The sequence below is a fragment of the Clavelina lepadiformis genome, chromosome 5 (assembly GCF_947623445.1).
Source record: "Clavelina lepadiformis chromosome 5, kaClaLepa1.1, whole genome shotgun sequence".
In the NCBI taxonomy this organism is placed as follows: domain Eukaryota; kingdom Metazoa; phylum Chordata; class Ascidiacea; order Aplousobranchia; family Clavelinidae; genus Clavelina; species Clavelina lepadiformis.
Window position 1 is genome coordinate 17047749 of NC_135244.1, and position 18365 is coordinate 17066113.

The window sequence follows — 18365 nt, forward strand, 5'->3', positions numbered from 1 at the left end:
TTGGAGTTATTATCAATGAGTCTCCAAAAATTGGAAACAATTTCCAAAATCTCAAAATGAAAGTTGTTTTCTCATCATCTTAGCCTATTGGCTAAGTTTTTGCTATGCAAAAGTTTCTTCTGGTTGTATTTTCATAGTCAGCCTGACAGTAACTTGACGAATAATTCCTACACCTTAACTGCTTGTTTTTTGCATTTTGCTTGTCATTTACTATGCCAAAGAAGGACAATCCAATAATAAAACCTTCCAGACAATAGGATGAGTCAGATATGAGAGAAGCAATCACTGAGCAAAGGCTTGGGAAGATGTCTACAAGGGCTTTGGCAAAAAAATATGGAATGTCAGAATCTACTTTTAGGAAGCGTTTGCAAAGAGAAAAAGAGTGGCGTCTTCCTATTGGTCAATGTAAAAAATTCATTTTGTCTGCTGAAATTGAGGCTGAGCTTGGAAAAATTGTTTCCATGGTTTGCAACATTGGTTTCAGTATCACTAATGACCAAAGTAGAGAATCTGTGAAAGAATACCTTCAAAATCATGGAATAAAAACCCATTCAAAACTAACTATCCTGGTAGAGATTGGAATACATCATTTATCAGTTGATACAGACTACCTGAAAAACGTTCTAATGTATATATTTCTCTACAGTTTGCAAAGGCCAATCCATTTACAATCTACAGAATATATGATGGCTTAGAGGATTTTTTTTGGAAAAAGCAAATGCAGGCAGACCAAATTTGATATTGTGATCAATGCAAATTTTCAGCTAATTATCAGAACTCCAAGGTTGCTGAATAGAGTGGAAATTTAACCTCTTATTCTAGTGCTCAGCAGCAAACTGTAACAAATTTTGCAGCATTTAATGCTGCCTGGTAGGACAATGGATCCACTATTTATATATTTGGGCTAGCATTTTACTTTCACTTGGAGAAATGATAATGCTTTGCCTGGAACTTCTTACACCATTAGGGATAGTAGTTACATGACCAGTGATATATTTTCTGGCTGGTTTGATGAATTTATCCAAAATGTTAAAGAAGGACCACTTCTTCTGATATTTGACACTCAATTGTCATGTCTTTCTGTAGATATGGCTGCGAAATCAAGGCAAGAAACCATTAGCATATTTATACTACCTTCGTTGCAATAGAGATAATGAAGCCTTTTAAAAGAGTGTTGCTTAAATCCATTTAAAGAAAATGTTGATAAAAATTTGTTGACTTGGATTAAAAAAAATAAATCTGATAAGCCCATCACAATAGCAGTAATTACAAACATGGTTAAGAGAAGTTGGCATCAGAAGCTTTCAAAATGAAACATAACGTCTAGTTTTAATGTTTCTGGAATATTCCCGATTAACAGAAAAAAATTCCCAAGGCGTGGCTTCGATGATTTACTCTTGCATTGTTATTCCAAATGGGCAGGTAATGGTAATCTAAAGAAGTTTTAAATGAGCTGTCCAAGATTAAACTTACCCCAAGTAGGGCAAAAAGGCCACGGTCTATAGAAGCTGTTGCAAACGGTAGTTTGTCATCATCAGATGAAGAAAAAGATGCATCCAACCTCTCTCCTACATCTCCTTTACGTGCATCCGAATCTGTTTCTTTTACATCTTCCGTGTTGTTGTTTACTGCTGTAGGCGACAGTATTTTAACCTCCCAGAATGTGTGTGTTTCAATTTCCTGTCAATTCAAAAATAAGAAACTTAACCCAGTACCTGGAAAGAGATGGGTCCATGTGTGTGGTTGGATACTCCAGGATCTTGAGGAGGAGCCATGGAGTCCGATAGGAAACTGTCGTGTAGATATAATTACACAGGAGTCAACCAATGAACCAACCCAAGACACCAAGAAATTTATCTAGAAGTAGAAGTTAAACTAACTCGTAATTTTTGAATCAGTTTGTTGTTTCTGTGTATTCCTGTTTCGCCAATGTATTTGTGTAAATGTAACTGTTCTATTTACTGCTTTAAATAGTTGATGTTGATGAATCTGGATTTTCTATACTATTCTATGTTATTGATTGTACAAGTCTCTTTGCCCTAAATATATTCCATATTTCTACCCATTTCTCTATATTTGCAGTGGCAGTTTATCGGTAGATTAAAAAAATGAATCCCATAATTTACATGATAGGCGCACTTATTGTTGGTGTTGTTTTGTGGTTTGTAACAAGAAGCACTGGTCCTAAAAATGAACCCAGAGGTGAGTGTTATAGCAAGTTTCCATACATTTAATTTCAAATTGAAATATTTAATTCCTTTTGGTGTTACCAGGTCGTCCACGCCCAGCGCAGCGTGAAGTTCCAGATGATGCACCTCCTGGAGCTAGAAGAAGAAGAAGAGAAAGGATTCATCAAGCTGTAGAAAGGTGGATACTATTTGCTTTAATCCACTTCAGATATATTTCAAAAAACTGTCAAGGACATTAAGGTCAATGATGCTGCTCAATAGAAAAAAATTTAACTTCTTGTAACCTCATATTTTTTCATTTCTGTCTAGTTTGTTTTTACCTCATTGTATTATGTAAGGCAACGAGAAGAAGATCGAATGCAGAGAGAAGAAGAAGAGGATCAAGAAATTGAACAACCTTCTGCAAAGATCGGCACAAAGAAGCAAAGGAAGCTACAAGAGAAAGAGGAAAGACGTTTCGCTCGAGAGGCACAAGAAAGGGAAAGAGAGGAGCGGAAGAAGGCAGAAGAAGAAAAAGAAGTCCAGCGAAAACAAGACGAAGAAAAGAAGAGAATTGAGGAGGAAAAACAAGTAAATACAATTTTGCTGTTTTAATCGCATTATACTGCATTCACTGTGTCACCTTTTTTAAATGTCTTGCAAGCGATGGCTGATGATATGGTAAATTGAAAGAGAATTACTGTCCTCAAGAAGGACTCTCTTTCAATGTATTTCATAATTTAACTTCTCCAGGCGGAAGCAGAAAGAAAACTACAAGAAGATAAAGAGAAGAGGGAATATGAGGAATACTTAAAGATGAAAGAGATGTTTGTCTTGGAAGAGGAAGGAGAAGCTCAAGTTGCCTCCGATGAACAGTCACAGAATATGCTGCAAGAATTTGTCAATTATGTAAAGGTATCAGTTGTTTTAAGAGTTCCTTTGAATTTAAAGCTGATTCAAACTTTTGAATTTACAGTGGAAGCTCTGTAAATAATTTCACATTAACTTAAATTGATTGACATCAATTGATCTCTTCCGCTTTGAGTTTGGTGTGCGGTAAAATATGAGTTTGTCTCTTCAAATATCTTTAGGTGTCAAAAGTTGTCCTTCTTGAAGATTTAGCTTCGCACTTTGGGCTTCGTACTCAAGAAGCCATCGACAGAGTGCAGGATTTGCTCAAAGATGGTATTTTAACTGGTAAGCTATTGTAATAGATCATATATATAAATTCCTGCTTGAAACACGACGTAGGCAACATTCTGTTCTTGTCAACAGGTGTCATTGACGACAGAGGGAAATTCATTTACATTTCAACAGAAGAACTGAAAGCTGTTGCAGAGTTTGTGGAACAAAGGGGTCGAATATCAATTTCTGAACTTGCACGGGCGAGTAATTCTCTCATTAATTTGAAATCGGAGACTACGTTGTCTCTTTCTACCTGATGAAGGGTTCAGATAACTTCAGGGTGCAAAGAAAAGAGCAAATGCTGTGAAATCAGCCATTTGCAGTGAACTAATTTGCAAGCTATTTATTTTATGTGCAATGAGTTTTTAATGGGATGCAAAAGTTTTAACGGTAACATCACCTATTTGTATTTTTTTTTGTTGGTGTCAAAAATATACTAACTTTGTGTAGCAATAGATGGTTTTTGTAGTTGGCTTGGAAGATTTGTGATCAATACCAAAGCGCCTTAATGTTTGCGAGATTAACTTTCAACCATTTTGAAATTGACATAATACTTGAGAGATTAATTTTATGAACTAGTAGTACAGTGAGGGTGTCAAAGATATGAAAGCAAAACGGCCTAATCTAGGTTTACCCACGTTGGGTGACTGAAGACCTGGTTTTAAGGACAAAAAGTCTTTCAATGCTGATTAAGACTACAGTATTTGACGTTCCGAATTAAATTATAGTACAAGCGGTGTCATTCCGTAATGATAGTATTTTTCTTAGTTTGATATACAAAACTGTATTTCTAACTCGTAAGTCTGTGTAGATTATTCTCATTCAAAATGTACCCATCTTTTATTGCCACTTGTGGTTGAGCTTGTTAGGTATTGTAGCGCCCTGATTACAATGGCTTTATTTAAAAAAATGGAATTTAAATATGGTAATGTAAAAGGAACTGTTGCTTTTATTATGTCACACCAACTTTCTTTCTGCAAGCTGTCCCAGTGTTACGTTGCACAAATGGTGAAGGCTGTCTTGAAACTGTTTTCAAACGATTTAACGAAAATTCTGCACGTGCACAGTAATTTGTACTCGACGATATAATGAACTGAAAATGTACCATGAAATTCAGCATTTGATAAAACAGATAATTACATGAACGACTGGCTTGTTAAACAACCAATCGCTGCACAGCCAGTAAAAAATACAGCTCATGAAACGAAACAAAATCATGAAAACAACCCCAGAAGACAGATAATCACAAAAATTAAGCAACTTTACAAACCACTACACTCTAAGAACACGTCTACTTACATTATAATTCATAATCTCTAATTAAAACCTCAGATATGCGCTTTCCCAGAAAGATTTATGCCTGGTGGCTTTGCAAAATGATCACAGTGCAGTTTAAAAGGCTCCCAGTTGTGTAAAAACTGTTTAGGCAAAAATAATTTTGTGTTTGCAGGACATTGCCAAATTTCCAAAAACCTACAATGCTCAGGAGAACGGTTGATACACAAACAGGGAAGAAGGAAGTGAATAACACATCCATGAATGACAAGAAAAACAACACAGAAGGTTAAACGAGAAACGGTCCGTGATTTCAGAAATGACAATTATATCAATCAATAGTGTCCTTAAACGAAATTTTTCATTCTCATTGTATAATTTGTCAAGGGTGAAAATGAAGTATTAAAGTATGCCAAGCAAAAACCATCATGAGACATGATTGTACACAAAAATCTATGAAGATGGCACACAGGTACAAGCTTGCAATATTTTCTGGTAGTTTTTTCTGAATCAAAATCAGTGCATACCTTCTCCACACATGAAAACAATCAAGAATCCTTGACACTTGACAATGTCAGACCCGCAATAGAAAATTTTCATGTTAATGAAATTCAGGAATGATAAAAACAGAAATTTGTAGTTCAAAACACATAATCCAAAAAACAATTCCTCCAACAACCAAGTTGTCACGTCCATAACATTTGATCAAAATCATTCCTCATCGTCATCTGTATCTCCTTCTTCCCTGAGACAGCGGAACGATAAATGCCGATAATGATCGAGCCATTCCTCAATCAACCTTGTCACCGACGGAGGACGCTTCCCCGGATGTTGCCTGGCAACCAGCAAGCCGTCATCGGTCATATGACAGTCCAGCCACTTCTGGAGAATCTCTTTGCGTTGATCTTCATTTACACCCTGCACAAGACGATTACACTTTTATTGAAAATACTTATTGCAGACAACAGGATTTTGCGCAAAGTACTTTATCGGCTTCTATAATATTTTAAGTGCACAGTGTAAAAAGATACGTGGCATAACGTCAAAAATAATAAATTTAAGGTTTTATATATCTTAACACGTTGGGCTCCATATTAATATCACTACATAATTAACTTATTCATCAATTACCCGCATACTTTGTCTACTCTACGCAAACAACTAAACATGGTAGCACAATAAAGTAAACTAGCTGTAATATGATTTGCAAACAATTGTCATTGAAATATCTCTTGGCAGCCACTAAACAACATAATTAGAGCAGGCAAATGAATTATTACCTCGCCCCTCACAGTAAAATGTATTGGCAAAACCTTGCAATCACTGTCAACGAGTGGAAGGTTCTTTACCATATTGAAAGGGTTCCGATGCCTAGCGCTTATGTCCTACAAATGAAGGAGTGCTTACATACTACAATAGTGAGCACACACATTAGCCATGAAAAGCATGTTCAGCAGCATATTGTATTGTTGATAGTGGTTAACAGATAGAAAAATACATGTAGCAAGAGCTTTTTTGACAATGAAACGTCAGTTTGTAATCTTTAACATTATAAGGTAAAAGAAAGAAAAGGCTAAACCACAGGAACATATACTGTAATTGTTAGTAAACTATGTTAATTCTTAAGTTTATTCTTTGAAATATGTCTAACCTACGACAAAAAGCTTAGCTTGTTCACAATTTCAATTTGAAAAATAACATATCACTAATAGCTATACTACATATAAAATAACCGTCGCAATATAAAAAGTAAATACTGTATATTGATGCTGAATAGTTAATGAGTACAAAAAGGTATACAGTTATTAATCATATACAAGGTACCATGACAGCTCCATACCTTTGTGTTGTTTTCCATTGTAACAAGGGCAGTGAAGTGGCCCCTTGTATAACCAAGGGCAATAGGGCTTGTAAAACAGAATGATCTTTCCCACAAAAATGGCAAATAAACACCTACGAAGGCAATACATCGACCATAACCAAAATGACAACAATTTTCTGTTCATAATGCTGAGTAACAGCAATTCCTTTTAACTACTGGTATCTGTTTTTCATTTGGGTTATCATACAACCACGTCATTTCCACTTTTAAGTTGCTCAAAGCTTTTCTAGAATAAGTCAACACCCTGTCCTCAGCATAAATAAGCCAAGCAAATTTTACCTTGAAATTTAGCAAATCCCAGAGTATCCCCGCGAAAGCTTTTCAGGTATTTGATACCATAAACAATAATTGGACGGCGAAGAATGTGAGACAAGACGAAAATATGACAGTGTTCCAATGAAGCACCGGGCTAAAAAAAGTAACATTTAAAACATGTTTATAGTATCATGTAAGTAAAATATGAATATGAAGTAACTAGTTTGCATCGATAGGATGCATACTTACTAGGCACGTGACAGTGACGCATTGCATTAAAACTGAAGTAAAAGCATGACAATGTGTCTGAAAACAGGTTACAACAAAAGGTGACAAAATGCTAAACAAAAATCCTCAATCGTGTGGAGACTAATTAGCAGAACGTGGTCAAGTGAGTACAACTAATTTACATGGCATCCAACATTTTGAAAATGACATAGGCCTAGCAGAATAGCTTTTATCCATAATTAATCTTTTCCACGTATCATATGTGACGTGGTTTAGGCTGCAAAAGTTATCACGTCATGAGTCATGGCATTAGAGTGACATTGTTTACAGAAAACCAAACAAAGAGAAGATTAATGTTTACTTAAAATCTAAACAAATTCATAGAATCGCAACTCTGGGCAGGGCAACAAGCTTTATAATTAATAGAAGCAAGTTCTAACAACAATGTACATGTAAACAATGCACAATGCGATGAACATGAGTTTAAACAAAGGTAAAACAGGAGAATGTTTACATCTATATGTACCTGTTGAGCAAGGGAATGAATGAAAGCCCAGTCTTGCAAGCACTGGCGTTCAGTCAATGAAAATCCAACCAAACTGGCTTGATACAATTCCCACTCACGCCAGCGTTTGAAAAAACTGTAATGCACAAAGTGTTCCAATTAATGCACTTTTTAATAATGGCTGTGGTTAGTGTGGTATAACCTTAATGTTTGCCATTTGAATAAGAGGTGAGTGTAAAAATACAGCATCAGCAATCCCATTGGGAATAAAGGACGCTTTCAGGTCAAATATCCATCCCAATGCAGAACTTAAACCTGGCAAAGTCTCTGTGTACTGTGTGTCTTAGACCAGTGATTCCCAACACGTTTTTAAGGCGACCATTTAAAAAAAAAATTCAGATGTATAAAATCTTGCGACCCAAGTAAATTGTCGTAAGATTTTAAAAGTTACACAAGATTGCGTTGCAAATACACAGCACTTCAAAAGCAGCAACTTTTTCTGAAAATAATATGTTTATCAATTCATATATCACACTAATGAGATAACTGTGCTCGCTTGCTGTCAGTGAGTTTTTGAAATCGAGGCTTATTTTACTTAAGCATAGCCGCAAATCGGCTTCAACTTTCAGACGGTTTCGCTGTTTAGTTTTCAATGCACACATGGCGATAAATCCAGTCTCACAAAGCCAAGTTGTTGCAAATGGAATCAGTTTTTGAATCACATATTTTGAAAGTGTGGGATACACTTTGTGCATGGAAGCCCAAAAGTGGATATTTGCAGAATATTTGGGGTATTTGTCTTTAAAGGACGCAAAAGAAATACGATTTGCTGCTTCTGTCGTCATGTCTATAAACTGTTCTGGCACATGGATGGGAAGTTAAGGCAGGTCCTTTCCAGCAAATGGGTCAATTATCCAATCATTTTGGCTATTAGGTGTTAGAGATTCACCATGGTAGTGCACAAACTTTTGGGCAAGTTGTTCCAAGTGTCAAATTATAGTTTGCTTGATATCAACTTCCTTGCCACAAATATATTGCGTTAGCTCAGGAAACATATCGTACTCATCTCTAGTGACATAAATTTTCCAGAGTATGAGTTTTTTGTGGAAAGCAGAAACTTTGGCGGCGTGATCAATCACCGTAAAACAATTGCCTTGCATAGATAAATTTAGAGAATTCATACAGTCAAATATATCGGCAAGGTAAGCAAATTTTGCGTTGAAATTTTCTTTCCAAAAACTTCTCGGCTAATCCTACATAGTTGTGTTGCTTCAGGAAGATAGCAATCTCCTCCCGCAAACCACAAACTCGCTTTAAGACACGACCTCGTGACAACCATCGCACTTCTGTGTGCAGCAGCAGAGCTTGATAATCCGAATCCGTGTCAGTGCACAAAAACGAAAACAAACGCTGATTTAGTGGCCTTGCTTTGATGAAGTTTACACACTGCACAACATTATTCAACACTTCGTGCGGCTCTTGAGACATATTTTTTGCAGCAACGGCCTTTCTGTGGAGAAAGCAATGAGTCCACAAAGCATTTGGGGCTTCGTCTTTGATTCGTTTTACCACACCAGACTTGATGCCAGTACAAGCTGCTGCGCCATCGGTGCAAATGACAGTACATTTATCCCAAGGAATGGAATACTCCGTAAAGAAATAATCCAACAATTGAAAAATATCTTCACCTTTGGTGTGCAGTTTTAGCGGTTTGCAAAATAGCATATCTTCATTCATACAGCTTCATTGTTGATAAAGCTGATAAAGACGGAAAGTTGGGGCAAACATTCAATGTCGGTAGGTTCATCCAATTGAATGGAATAAAAGGGAGACTCCTTCACTTGGATAAGAATCAGCTCAAGAACATCATCAGTCATGTCTACTTTGCGTCTTTTCACTGTGTTGTTGGATGAAGGAATTGCATTTAACTTTTCACTTTCTTTCTCACCAATCATTATTTTTACTACTTCTTTCATAACTGGCATTATCAAATTCTCACCATCTGTAGTTTTTCTGCTTAAAAATTTGATAGGCCGCAACATACGAAGAGTAAACAGCAACGGTATTTTTAACAGTACTTTTTTGATCTTGAATCGATTTCAACTTGCTCTTAAAAAATTCAACAGGCTTATTCACACAGTTTGGATCATTTGCGGATTGCATGAAATAAGTTCACACGACGCGCTCAAAACTTTTTCACTGCGGGAGCTCTTTGTACGACAAAATGCAACTGATGCGAAATTACTCAAGCGTCACGCAGAACAGCTTTCTCATTTCACGACATAAAATGCTTCATGTCTTGGAGTTTATATTTTCAAGTTTTGTGATCTCTTCAAGTTTTCAATTTTTTTATTGTAATTTTTCGCTCAAGATACAATATGCCTAAAAAGCAAGCGACCCAAAACAATAACCTGGCGACCCAACTTTGGGTCGCGACCCATGCGTTGGGAACCACGGTCTTAGACCATATTGTCCAAAAAGCCGCTTCCATAACCACAGGGGAAATATAATACTAACCCAGTTCAAATAAAATGCTAGTCAGCATTAATCAGTTAGTAGTACGTTAGTTAGATTAGTTTCAGACACTTTTTACATACAAGTGATTAAACTTCTCAATAAACTTTGTTTAGAGAAATGTTGTACGGTTGTACTTGACTGTAAATATATTAAGGAGCTCAGTAGTAGCAACCTCCTTACAAATACAGTCCAAGACCAAGTACTTAACAAAGACATAAGCAGAAAAAAATTCAAACTTCATTGCAAAATAAACATAACTTCACAAAATACCTTAATTAAATGTATGCACAAACTTACCACATTAAGATGGAAAGAAAATAACAAACTACATCAGCACATATGTTTAACTCAATGTTGACAAAGTTTACATCATTATGAAGCTCACAAGAAACAGGTAAAATGTTAATGATTGGCCAACAGAACTTCCTTCTTTTATAAAATAAGCATAGATGCAAGCACCCATACTAACACAGCAAGTGCTTTGTAGTATTGCGGCATTGTAGTCTTTCAAAATTTTCAGCAACCAAAAGTCACTTCTTCATCATTTGTAAATCAATTAATCATATAAAATATATAAACATGACATTAAAGATGTTTAATAACTAGCAACATAAAGAAACACATGGACAAGATTTTTATGCTGCACACAGATATATTTGGTATTCAGCAAGACGATAAGTCAGGCCACAGCCGCACTAAACTTTTATTTTAATGCAGTACTGTACATCAGTACCATTTAGCAGTGACTATCGAATTTCCCTCACAGCTGTCAATATGAGGGTAAATTGCACACTATATAGTGTGTGCAACTGTGCATTCTCAAAAAGCCAACTCTGAGCAACCAAAAAGACTTGTAATTACTGTAAATTGGCTCAAAAACTCAGGCAATTGGCCACACTATATAGTTGTGGTTGTTGACAAAGTGAACAATGAGTTTGAAAATTCAAATAAAGTATTAAAAGTGATATAATATTACAGATAGTGTACATGCAGATAAAGCATGGTACATAACATACAAATGTAAAATCTCAACATTTTACTTAATTTATTAGTATTGACTATATTTTAATTGCTGAAGCACAATAATGTGTCTAGCAGATATATTACAAAACATTGTGTTGTAGTTTTATACAGCCATATATCAAAGTGACCGAAACTGAAATCACAAAAAGCAGTGCTTCATAACAGATTGACATACCAAACATTATTTGTTGGTATGATGCTGATATGATGGAATACTTAGCATGTTTATACATCAGCCTTTGATTACCTTGTAGCACAATCTTGCAAACTTTCAGACATGGCTGTTCTCAACACATTATCACGATCAAACACTCCCCAAGTTGCTTGCAGAACAGAATCAAGAAGGCAGTCACCAGCAGATCGGTTCCACAAAGAGTACAGTCGGTTATTGCAGTCATCAAAGCTCATCAAAGACGTGGACCAATTAATTGCAGATTCCTCTTCTAGCTCTGAAAATGCTCTAGTGAATAAGATAGCCGAGGGCACAACACACTACAGTTAGGACCTTGGCCATTAACTTATAAACGTACAGGTAATGTAAGCATCTGTCCCTTCTAGTTCCGAAGTTGACAAAATTACGCGATATACTGCCACTTCTGACAAACCAACTGACATGGAGACATAACAAATACTTTTATCACAAAACTGCCACTATGTTATGACTTATGAGCCATGAGGCTGTTTAAGACAATACGTTACCAAAAAATACATTTAATGGTTTTCTAAAACTCCATACAAATGCAAAATTTGGGTTCAGATCTTAAATAGAGATTCGATTTTTAAAGGTTTGTTATTGTAACAAACTCCAGTACACTTGCTAATACATAGAATTGCTCAGTTATGTTAAAACCAACTCACCTTTTTGAACATCCTGATCTAGCAGTTCATCAAACAGAAGCTTTTGTATTGTAGGAGGCAGGTCACAGATTTCTAGGAAAATCAGGTTTTAGAAATTAATTTGGATACTTTTATCAACTTTCTAAAAATTACTGCGTCACACGAGAGTGCAATGAGTACAACCTGTTAAAATGCAATGTCACCTAAAGTTTATTGTATATGAAAATTATTACATATGTACATTTCATTTACAAAAAAGAAAGATTTTGTATCATATACCAATGGGTAGTTGAAAGGTAGTGCATTCAGACAAAAATCTACAGTGAAAATCTCCTTTACGTGTGCGAAGACTGGTCATTATTTGGCGACGAATCAAGTCGGCTAAGTCAGGGCTCAGATGTGAAGGATTTCTTTTGAAACCCCTTGGCGCAATCTAAAGTTAGTTTATTTATTATTCATGACCATATACAGGAAAATTTGCCTGACAGGATACAACTCACTCCAACTGTTCCATATCAGTTATATATCATAATATATTGTTTGCAATACGCATACAAAATTATGATAGGCCATAACCCAATTATACTAATTATAGATCCTCTGTTAAAAGAATAATCAGCTGGGAAGTCCATGCAAGCTAATTACCTCTGGAGTCAACAATAACGCCAGAATATTATGTCGTTGGAAACGTATGGCAAGGTGGACTAGTGTGTGACCAATGTCAAATGCTGAAGGGCGATTTAAACAATTGATTTCATCAACTGTGAGTGTTCGCGCAATATTTCCACCATGCGCTAAGTAGGCATCCACAACTTCAGCATTACCATCAACAACACCTTTTCAACGAAATGTAAATAAAATAGGAAATTATATAACTAAAAGTGCAGTAAATATTTCATGAAACTTGGACACAATTTAAAGCAAATTCAATGATTGATATTTTTACATTATCATATCTTTCGCTTCTGTTATAAAAATGTATGATAGAGCATATAATTTATAAGCAAGAGTATTAATAAATGTCCTTGTTCATTTGCATTAACAGTCTAGTACAGAGGTCGGGAACCTATGGCTCGCGAGCCATATATGGCTCTTTTGATGATGGCATCTGGCTCTCCGATATAATCTAAGCTGGCACTTCTTAATTAGCATCTTAATTATCAATATTGCTGCAACTTTTTTTATAACTTTCCATAACGTAACAATCCATTCGTAACAATTGCGCTAATGCCAGATTGTCAGCCATATGCTGTAATGACCATTGTTTGGCTCCACGTACGCATGTGAGCAGTCGTTCTCGCACTTAAAAAACATCAAGACTAACCTACGATCTCGTTTAACTTAACCTCACCAAGTATCAACCAGACTACAAAGCCATCAGTAATACCATGCAACACCAGAAGACGCATTAACTGTAAAAAGCGTGTTACTGAAGAATAAAGAGTAAATTCACACTTTTACTGTTGTCTACAATTGTTGGTTTTGCTTTAAAATGTACATGTTAATTGCCTTAAGTTTAGAAAAATATCATATGGCTCTCACGGAAATACAATTAAAAATATGTAGCTTTTATGGCTCACTTTAGCCAAAAGGTTCCCGACCCCTGGTCTAGTAAATGAATATCATTTTAATGACGTCAGTATTTGAGTTCATAAAAATAGCTATCATTACTTAATATGTAAGATAAATGTTTTTGGCATATATGTGTTGTCTTACCGATGCAGGCTTTAAGAAAAAGCCAGTTGAGGTTTCGTGCACGATTTTTAAATGATCTATTGTCAATGATATCCAGGCATCCAGATGAGTAGATGTGATTTCCAGAACTGCTTCGAGAGAGATTACAAGCGGACGTGGTGTTACGTTGACTACTGGAAGCAGTTGACATGGAGGAACTTTCCTGAACAGGAGTTTTTTTAATAGTAATAAATAATCTTAACAAAAACAAGGAAAGTATAATCAAACTGATAGCTACAGCATATATACACAGCCCTTAGTCCATATATATATCGTTCGGTATATAAACAGTATGTTGATATATTATAGCCTAATTGATATGAAGTTTGTAATGTACACCACACTGAAAGCTCCCCATGGAATTATTTGAGTTGTACAAAATTTTTGCAAATACTAGACTAGTCATTGCCTTGATATGTTAACTCTGTTTTAAATAATAAGCCCTGCTCATGCCCTGGGGCAAACAAATTAATGACATAAATTAACTGAATTTTCAAGCTAATGAGATTCTAGCATTGAAGTTGGCGATAGTGGTTAACATATATTTTAATAGGTGTTTCTATCAAGATCAGAAAGATAGGTGAAGTTTTTTATAGTTTCAAGTTAACAAGTATTAACCGTATTAACCTGCATATACTGTATCAACAGATATTTTCTCATTAGATACAAATAATGCGACTATGTGTAACGTGCCACACCATTTAAATACGTCGTTATGAAATTACCTTAAAAGCTAAATATAAACCATATTGTAAAGTCAATAATTTAATTATCAGCATTAACACCCGATCAATGATAAGCGAGAAAAATAAAATAAATGGGACAATTTTACACACTTGATTTTCTAGGATTTGTTGTCGCCAGTTCCATTTGTTTTGAGGCTGACTAGTGGATTGAGTCAGACTTTCATCTTGGGTAGTCTGATGATCATTGGAAGATGAACTTGACGACCGAGATCGGCCAACGCCCTCATTGAAATAGACGCCTGCATTTATGTTTGAAGATTTTATACCTTCTTCATGCAGATTTGACACAGTATATGGCACTATTTCAATATCTGAATTTGATTTTGGCAGCTGGTTCTCATAATTCGTGCTGACTTCAGAAATAAAATTGGCACCACTTGAACAGGCACTAAGTTCAGAAAGGTTTTGCACATCATTGGCATTTGCCAAGCTTGGCTGTGTATCTGTTTGTAGTTGATCGTGTCTGCACAAAACACAGCGCTTTGAAGCGTTCCAGTTCTGGTATGTACAGGAAGGGCAAAACCATTTCCGTTCTATCTCACTATGAGTGACAGATGAAGAAGTCAATCCCGAACTTGTAGCAGCAGACAACTGCTGTAAGTTGTCCTTCGGTGTGCGGCATTGTGAACACCACGCTTTGCTTGGAACATTGACAAATGTACAAGCTCCGCAAAGCCAGGATTTTTTATAGCTTTTCAATGAATCTGATGGATGGTCATCATACTTCTTTATTAAAAAATTTTCAGACTCAAGTGATGAGACTGTGGATGTGTCTTTGTTGTCTTCAACATCACATTGTGATGAGCAACCAGGCGAAATAATCAAACTAGAGTGAAGGTCCTTTTCTGAGGTTAAGTCCTTTATGAGTAACGGTTTGTCATTGTGCGCAGGAGGTACCTTAATTACCTCTGCACCACGTGGGTGATGACATATTGTACACTTCAAAGATGCTTGATAGTTTTCATAAGTACACATCAAGCAAGACCACTTTTCAGCAGGTCTGCTCATGATAACACTAACACATTATCTAAAATATCATAAAGTCAACTTTTACAAACCGTTATTATTAAGAAAATGTTTTCATTACAAAACAACTATAATTCAATAGTAACGGAAATATTATATACATTTAAAATGAGCAGTAATGTTACAGATAAACAAAGTGTGGTGTTCCAAGGTAATATGCATGATTCAATTAAAAGATTCAATCTAACAATACGTAGATAAGCTACATGCAAAAGAAACAATCTATAAGTCCACTGTTGGCCTTCTGCAAAGTGTTTTATGTATATTTTGTATATGAGTGACCTTACCACTGTTAAGTACACAAAACCGACATTTGACGTTGACCAGTCAACACAAAATTTATGTTCTCCAAATTGTCAAATATTTTACTAAACGTGTTGCCTACAAAAAATTGTGAAAAACAAATTTCCTTCAAACCAATAGTCACATGTCGAATTTGTAAAAATTTGCAATTAAATTTTAAAATTTGGACATTTTGGACTAATATGCGAACTAAAACATAGCATTGTCAAAAACATTGCATTAAAGTTGTGTGGGAGTCTGTAAACTTAAATATTTTTAAATAACTGAAGTCCAAAGGTCTTCATTCATTTTTCTCTCTTTTCCTAGCATATTGCATAATATGAGGTATAGTGCCGAAGTCGACAGCCATAACAAAGTGACAATTAAAAAGTGCCCTGTTGTAAAATTTTCTTCCAGTAAGCCTTATAAATATACCAATAAATCTATTTACTACCTACAAGGTATTATGGTATGAAAGACATTGTGCATCTGTAAATTGGCACATAAGCCATTTTTATACTGAAGAAACCCATACAAATTTCCAGTATTATAATCACATGGTATATATACATCCAGATTCAGTACATCAATGTCAGCTTAGTGGCGGAGCAGTTAGCATCCATGGTTCATAAATGCGCAAGCCGAGTTCGACTCTCAGTTGCGCTATTGTTGTAATACCCTTGAGCAAAGTATGAATGACGCTTGCTTATGTTCAGTGGTTCTGGTGAACAGTCCTAAATTCAGGTAACAAAATAAAAACTCAAATAAAAAACATATACAGCCGTGCATTCATCAGAATTTGCATAAAATACAATGTTGCCGGTCGGTAACCAGGGCTCAAGCGGTGAGAAATTATCGTCTAGTTTCAGTTATGCAGAGCCTTTCCTTTGTCTGAGGATAAAGATTGCAATACGATACAAGTTAGATAGTGGTAACTGGTAAGTGTGCTACACGCATGCCTGAGACTTGCCAACATGCAGGCCAAACTTTTTTACATTCATGCTGATTAACAAATAAGCATAGAATTAAATCTCCGATTTGGCAGTGCACACTGTCAAGTCAAATAATGCATGGCCAACAATGATCCACGAAAGTAACAAATTTTACTAATCTATGGAAGTGAGGAAGTAAAGTGCGAAAAGTGACACTCAGGAATTTTTACAAACTTGCATCATTTTGCTGCTCAATATACGTTTGTAAACAAAAAACTGCCTTTTAACATACATTTTAATGAGTTTGAGAAAAAAGAAAACTTTGTTTTACCTTAATGCTGAAACGTAGGACTGATCAATGAGTCATTGCAATTCTGTGAGAGGATTACTATTAAAGTGACTTCGGGTTTAGAAAAATTATTTCGACATTTTAAATTGGAAATTGGCAAAATGCATATATATAATAACTTGCAGGTTAGCCTAACTGCTGTTAGATTGGTATTGTAAGTTCAGCACTTTTGTAGATTTGTCTTATTTCCGCAGACCGTTGTGTTCAACCAGCATGGAAGGAAAACGTTGTGCACTGGACAGGTCCGGAACACAAAATGAACATGAACACGGAACATGTCTTTGAAAATTACTCCAGATGTCTAATGCACAAAAAAATTTACATTCCATACTGGATGTTCACCCAGATTGAAAAGTTTGCCAAATGCAAGTTACAGTTAATTACATGTATAACCAGGCTTAAATGTTGTTGCGCAGAGGATTTCTCACCCAAAAACAAACTTAACAATTTAGGTGTTCACCTATTGCGTCTCTGCAAATGCACGCACAATTTCTTGTTGAAAACATACTCTCCACTTTGACACTCTGGATCGGAACTTGGTTGTTCACTTTTGCATTAAATAACAAATGCTGTATTTGTATAGACCTTAATTTAACTATTTAAAGCTTTCAAGACTTGTAAGAACTAGGTATAAACGTCTAATATCAATCTAGTTATATTTTTTGATTTCTATATCGATCAAGCACTATAGGTATAGATAGCCTATCACTATCAGCGACCTTCATTCTATCATTGCACTGAATACCGGTACTGATATAGAACTATGCTAGCCTGATATCCTGCGCAACAGATTGTAGTAAATTTGAAAAACTGTATGGTTTTTTATGTAGCATTTATTGTTTTTAATTTTTTTAATTCGCTTTTCCTCTCCCAAACACACAACACAGCAACAACAAAGCTTTCTGATCTGTGGAATGGTACTCTGGAAACCAGCTGACCTTCTTTGGTTTTGTGACGTCATTTTTAAACACGTCACGCTTGAATAAATTCAAAATTCAAATGAAATCAAGGTCGATTACGAAACAAAGCTTTCAGCACCATGACCGCTAAAGGGGACATGGGCACTTGAACTTCACGCTTCATTAAAGCGAAGGGCAAGTTTATAAACAAATTGGTCTTAAATCAAGGAGTAGTTGTCAATAAACATATTGATAAAAGGATTTTTAACAATACGTAATGTTTAAGCAGTTAATGCTGAAGTTGTATCACAAATTTGGTCTCGAACTACGACGTCACAATGTAAAACCTACGCTTGATGACTGGGGTTTGTATTAGCTGTAGCTACCGCGCTTTGGATGGAATACATCTGCATACGTAGGCAATTAGTAACAGGTAATGTTTATTTTCAGCACAGAAATGTCACAGATGACAGGACATAAACTTGTAAATCATTTTTGTTTTTATCACGGTTACCAGCACCC

At 35.7% G+C, this 18365-nt stretch overlaps 2 protein-coding genes across 3 annotated transcripts; one reads left to right on the forward strand and one right to left on the reverse strand.

Moving 5' to 3' along the window:
* Positions 1–1684: 1684 nt before the first annotated feature.
* LOC143461279 (DDRGK domain-containing protein 1-like) lies at positions 1685–3833 on the forward strand. Its single transcript, XM_076959138.1, has 6 exons — positions 1685–2202; positions 2274–2367; positions 2528–2759; positions 2922–3083; positions 3260–3365; positions 3444–3833. The coding sequence occupies exons 1-6, from the start codon at positions 2109–2111 to the stop codon at positions 3608–3610; spliced, it is 855 nt and encodes a 284-aa protein (XP_076815253.1). The 5' UTR covers positions 1685–2108; the 3' UTR covers positions 3611–3833.
* Positions 3834–4364: 531 nt separating this feature from the next.
* LOC143461278 (ubiquitin thioesterase zranb1-B-like) lies at positions 4365–17844 on the reverse strand. Of its 2 annotated transcripts, XM_076959135.1 has the most exons (12): positions 17405–17844; positions 14446–17245; positions 13592–13772; positions 12521–12711; positions 12155–12308; positions 11897–11968; positions 11286–11487; positions 7520–7634; positions 6790–6919; positions 6469–6581; positions 5909–6013; positions 4365–5546 (listed from the first exon to the last, which is right to left on the reverse strand). In XM_076959135.1, the coding sequence occupies exons 2-12, from the start codon at positions 15361–15363 to the stop codon at positions 5340–5342; spliced, it is 2388 nt and encodes a 795-aa protein (XP_076815250.1). In that variant the 5' UTR covers positions 15364–17245; positions 17405–17844; the 3' UTR covers positions 4365–5339. The 2 variants fall into 2 exon arrangements, with proteins under 2 accessions (XP_076815250.1, XP_076815251.1); XM_076959136.1 differs by lacking the exon at positions 17405–17844 and having other exon boundaries at positions 14446–17397.
* Positions 17845–18365: the final 521 nt, after the last annotated feature.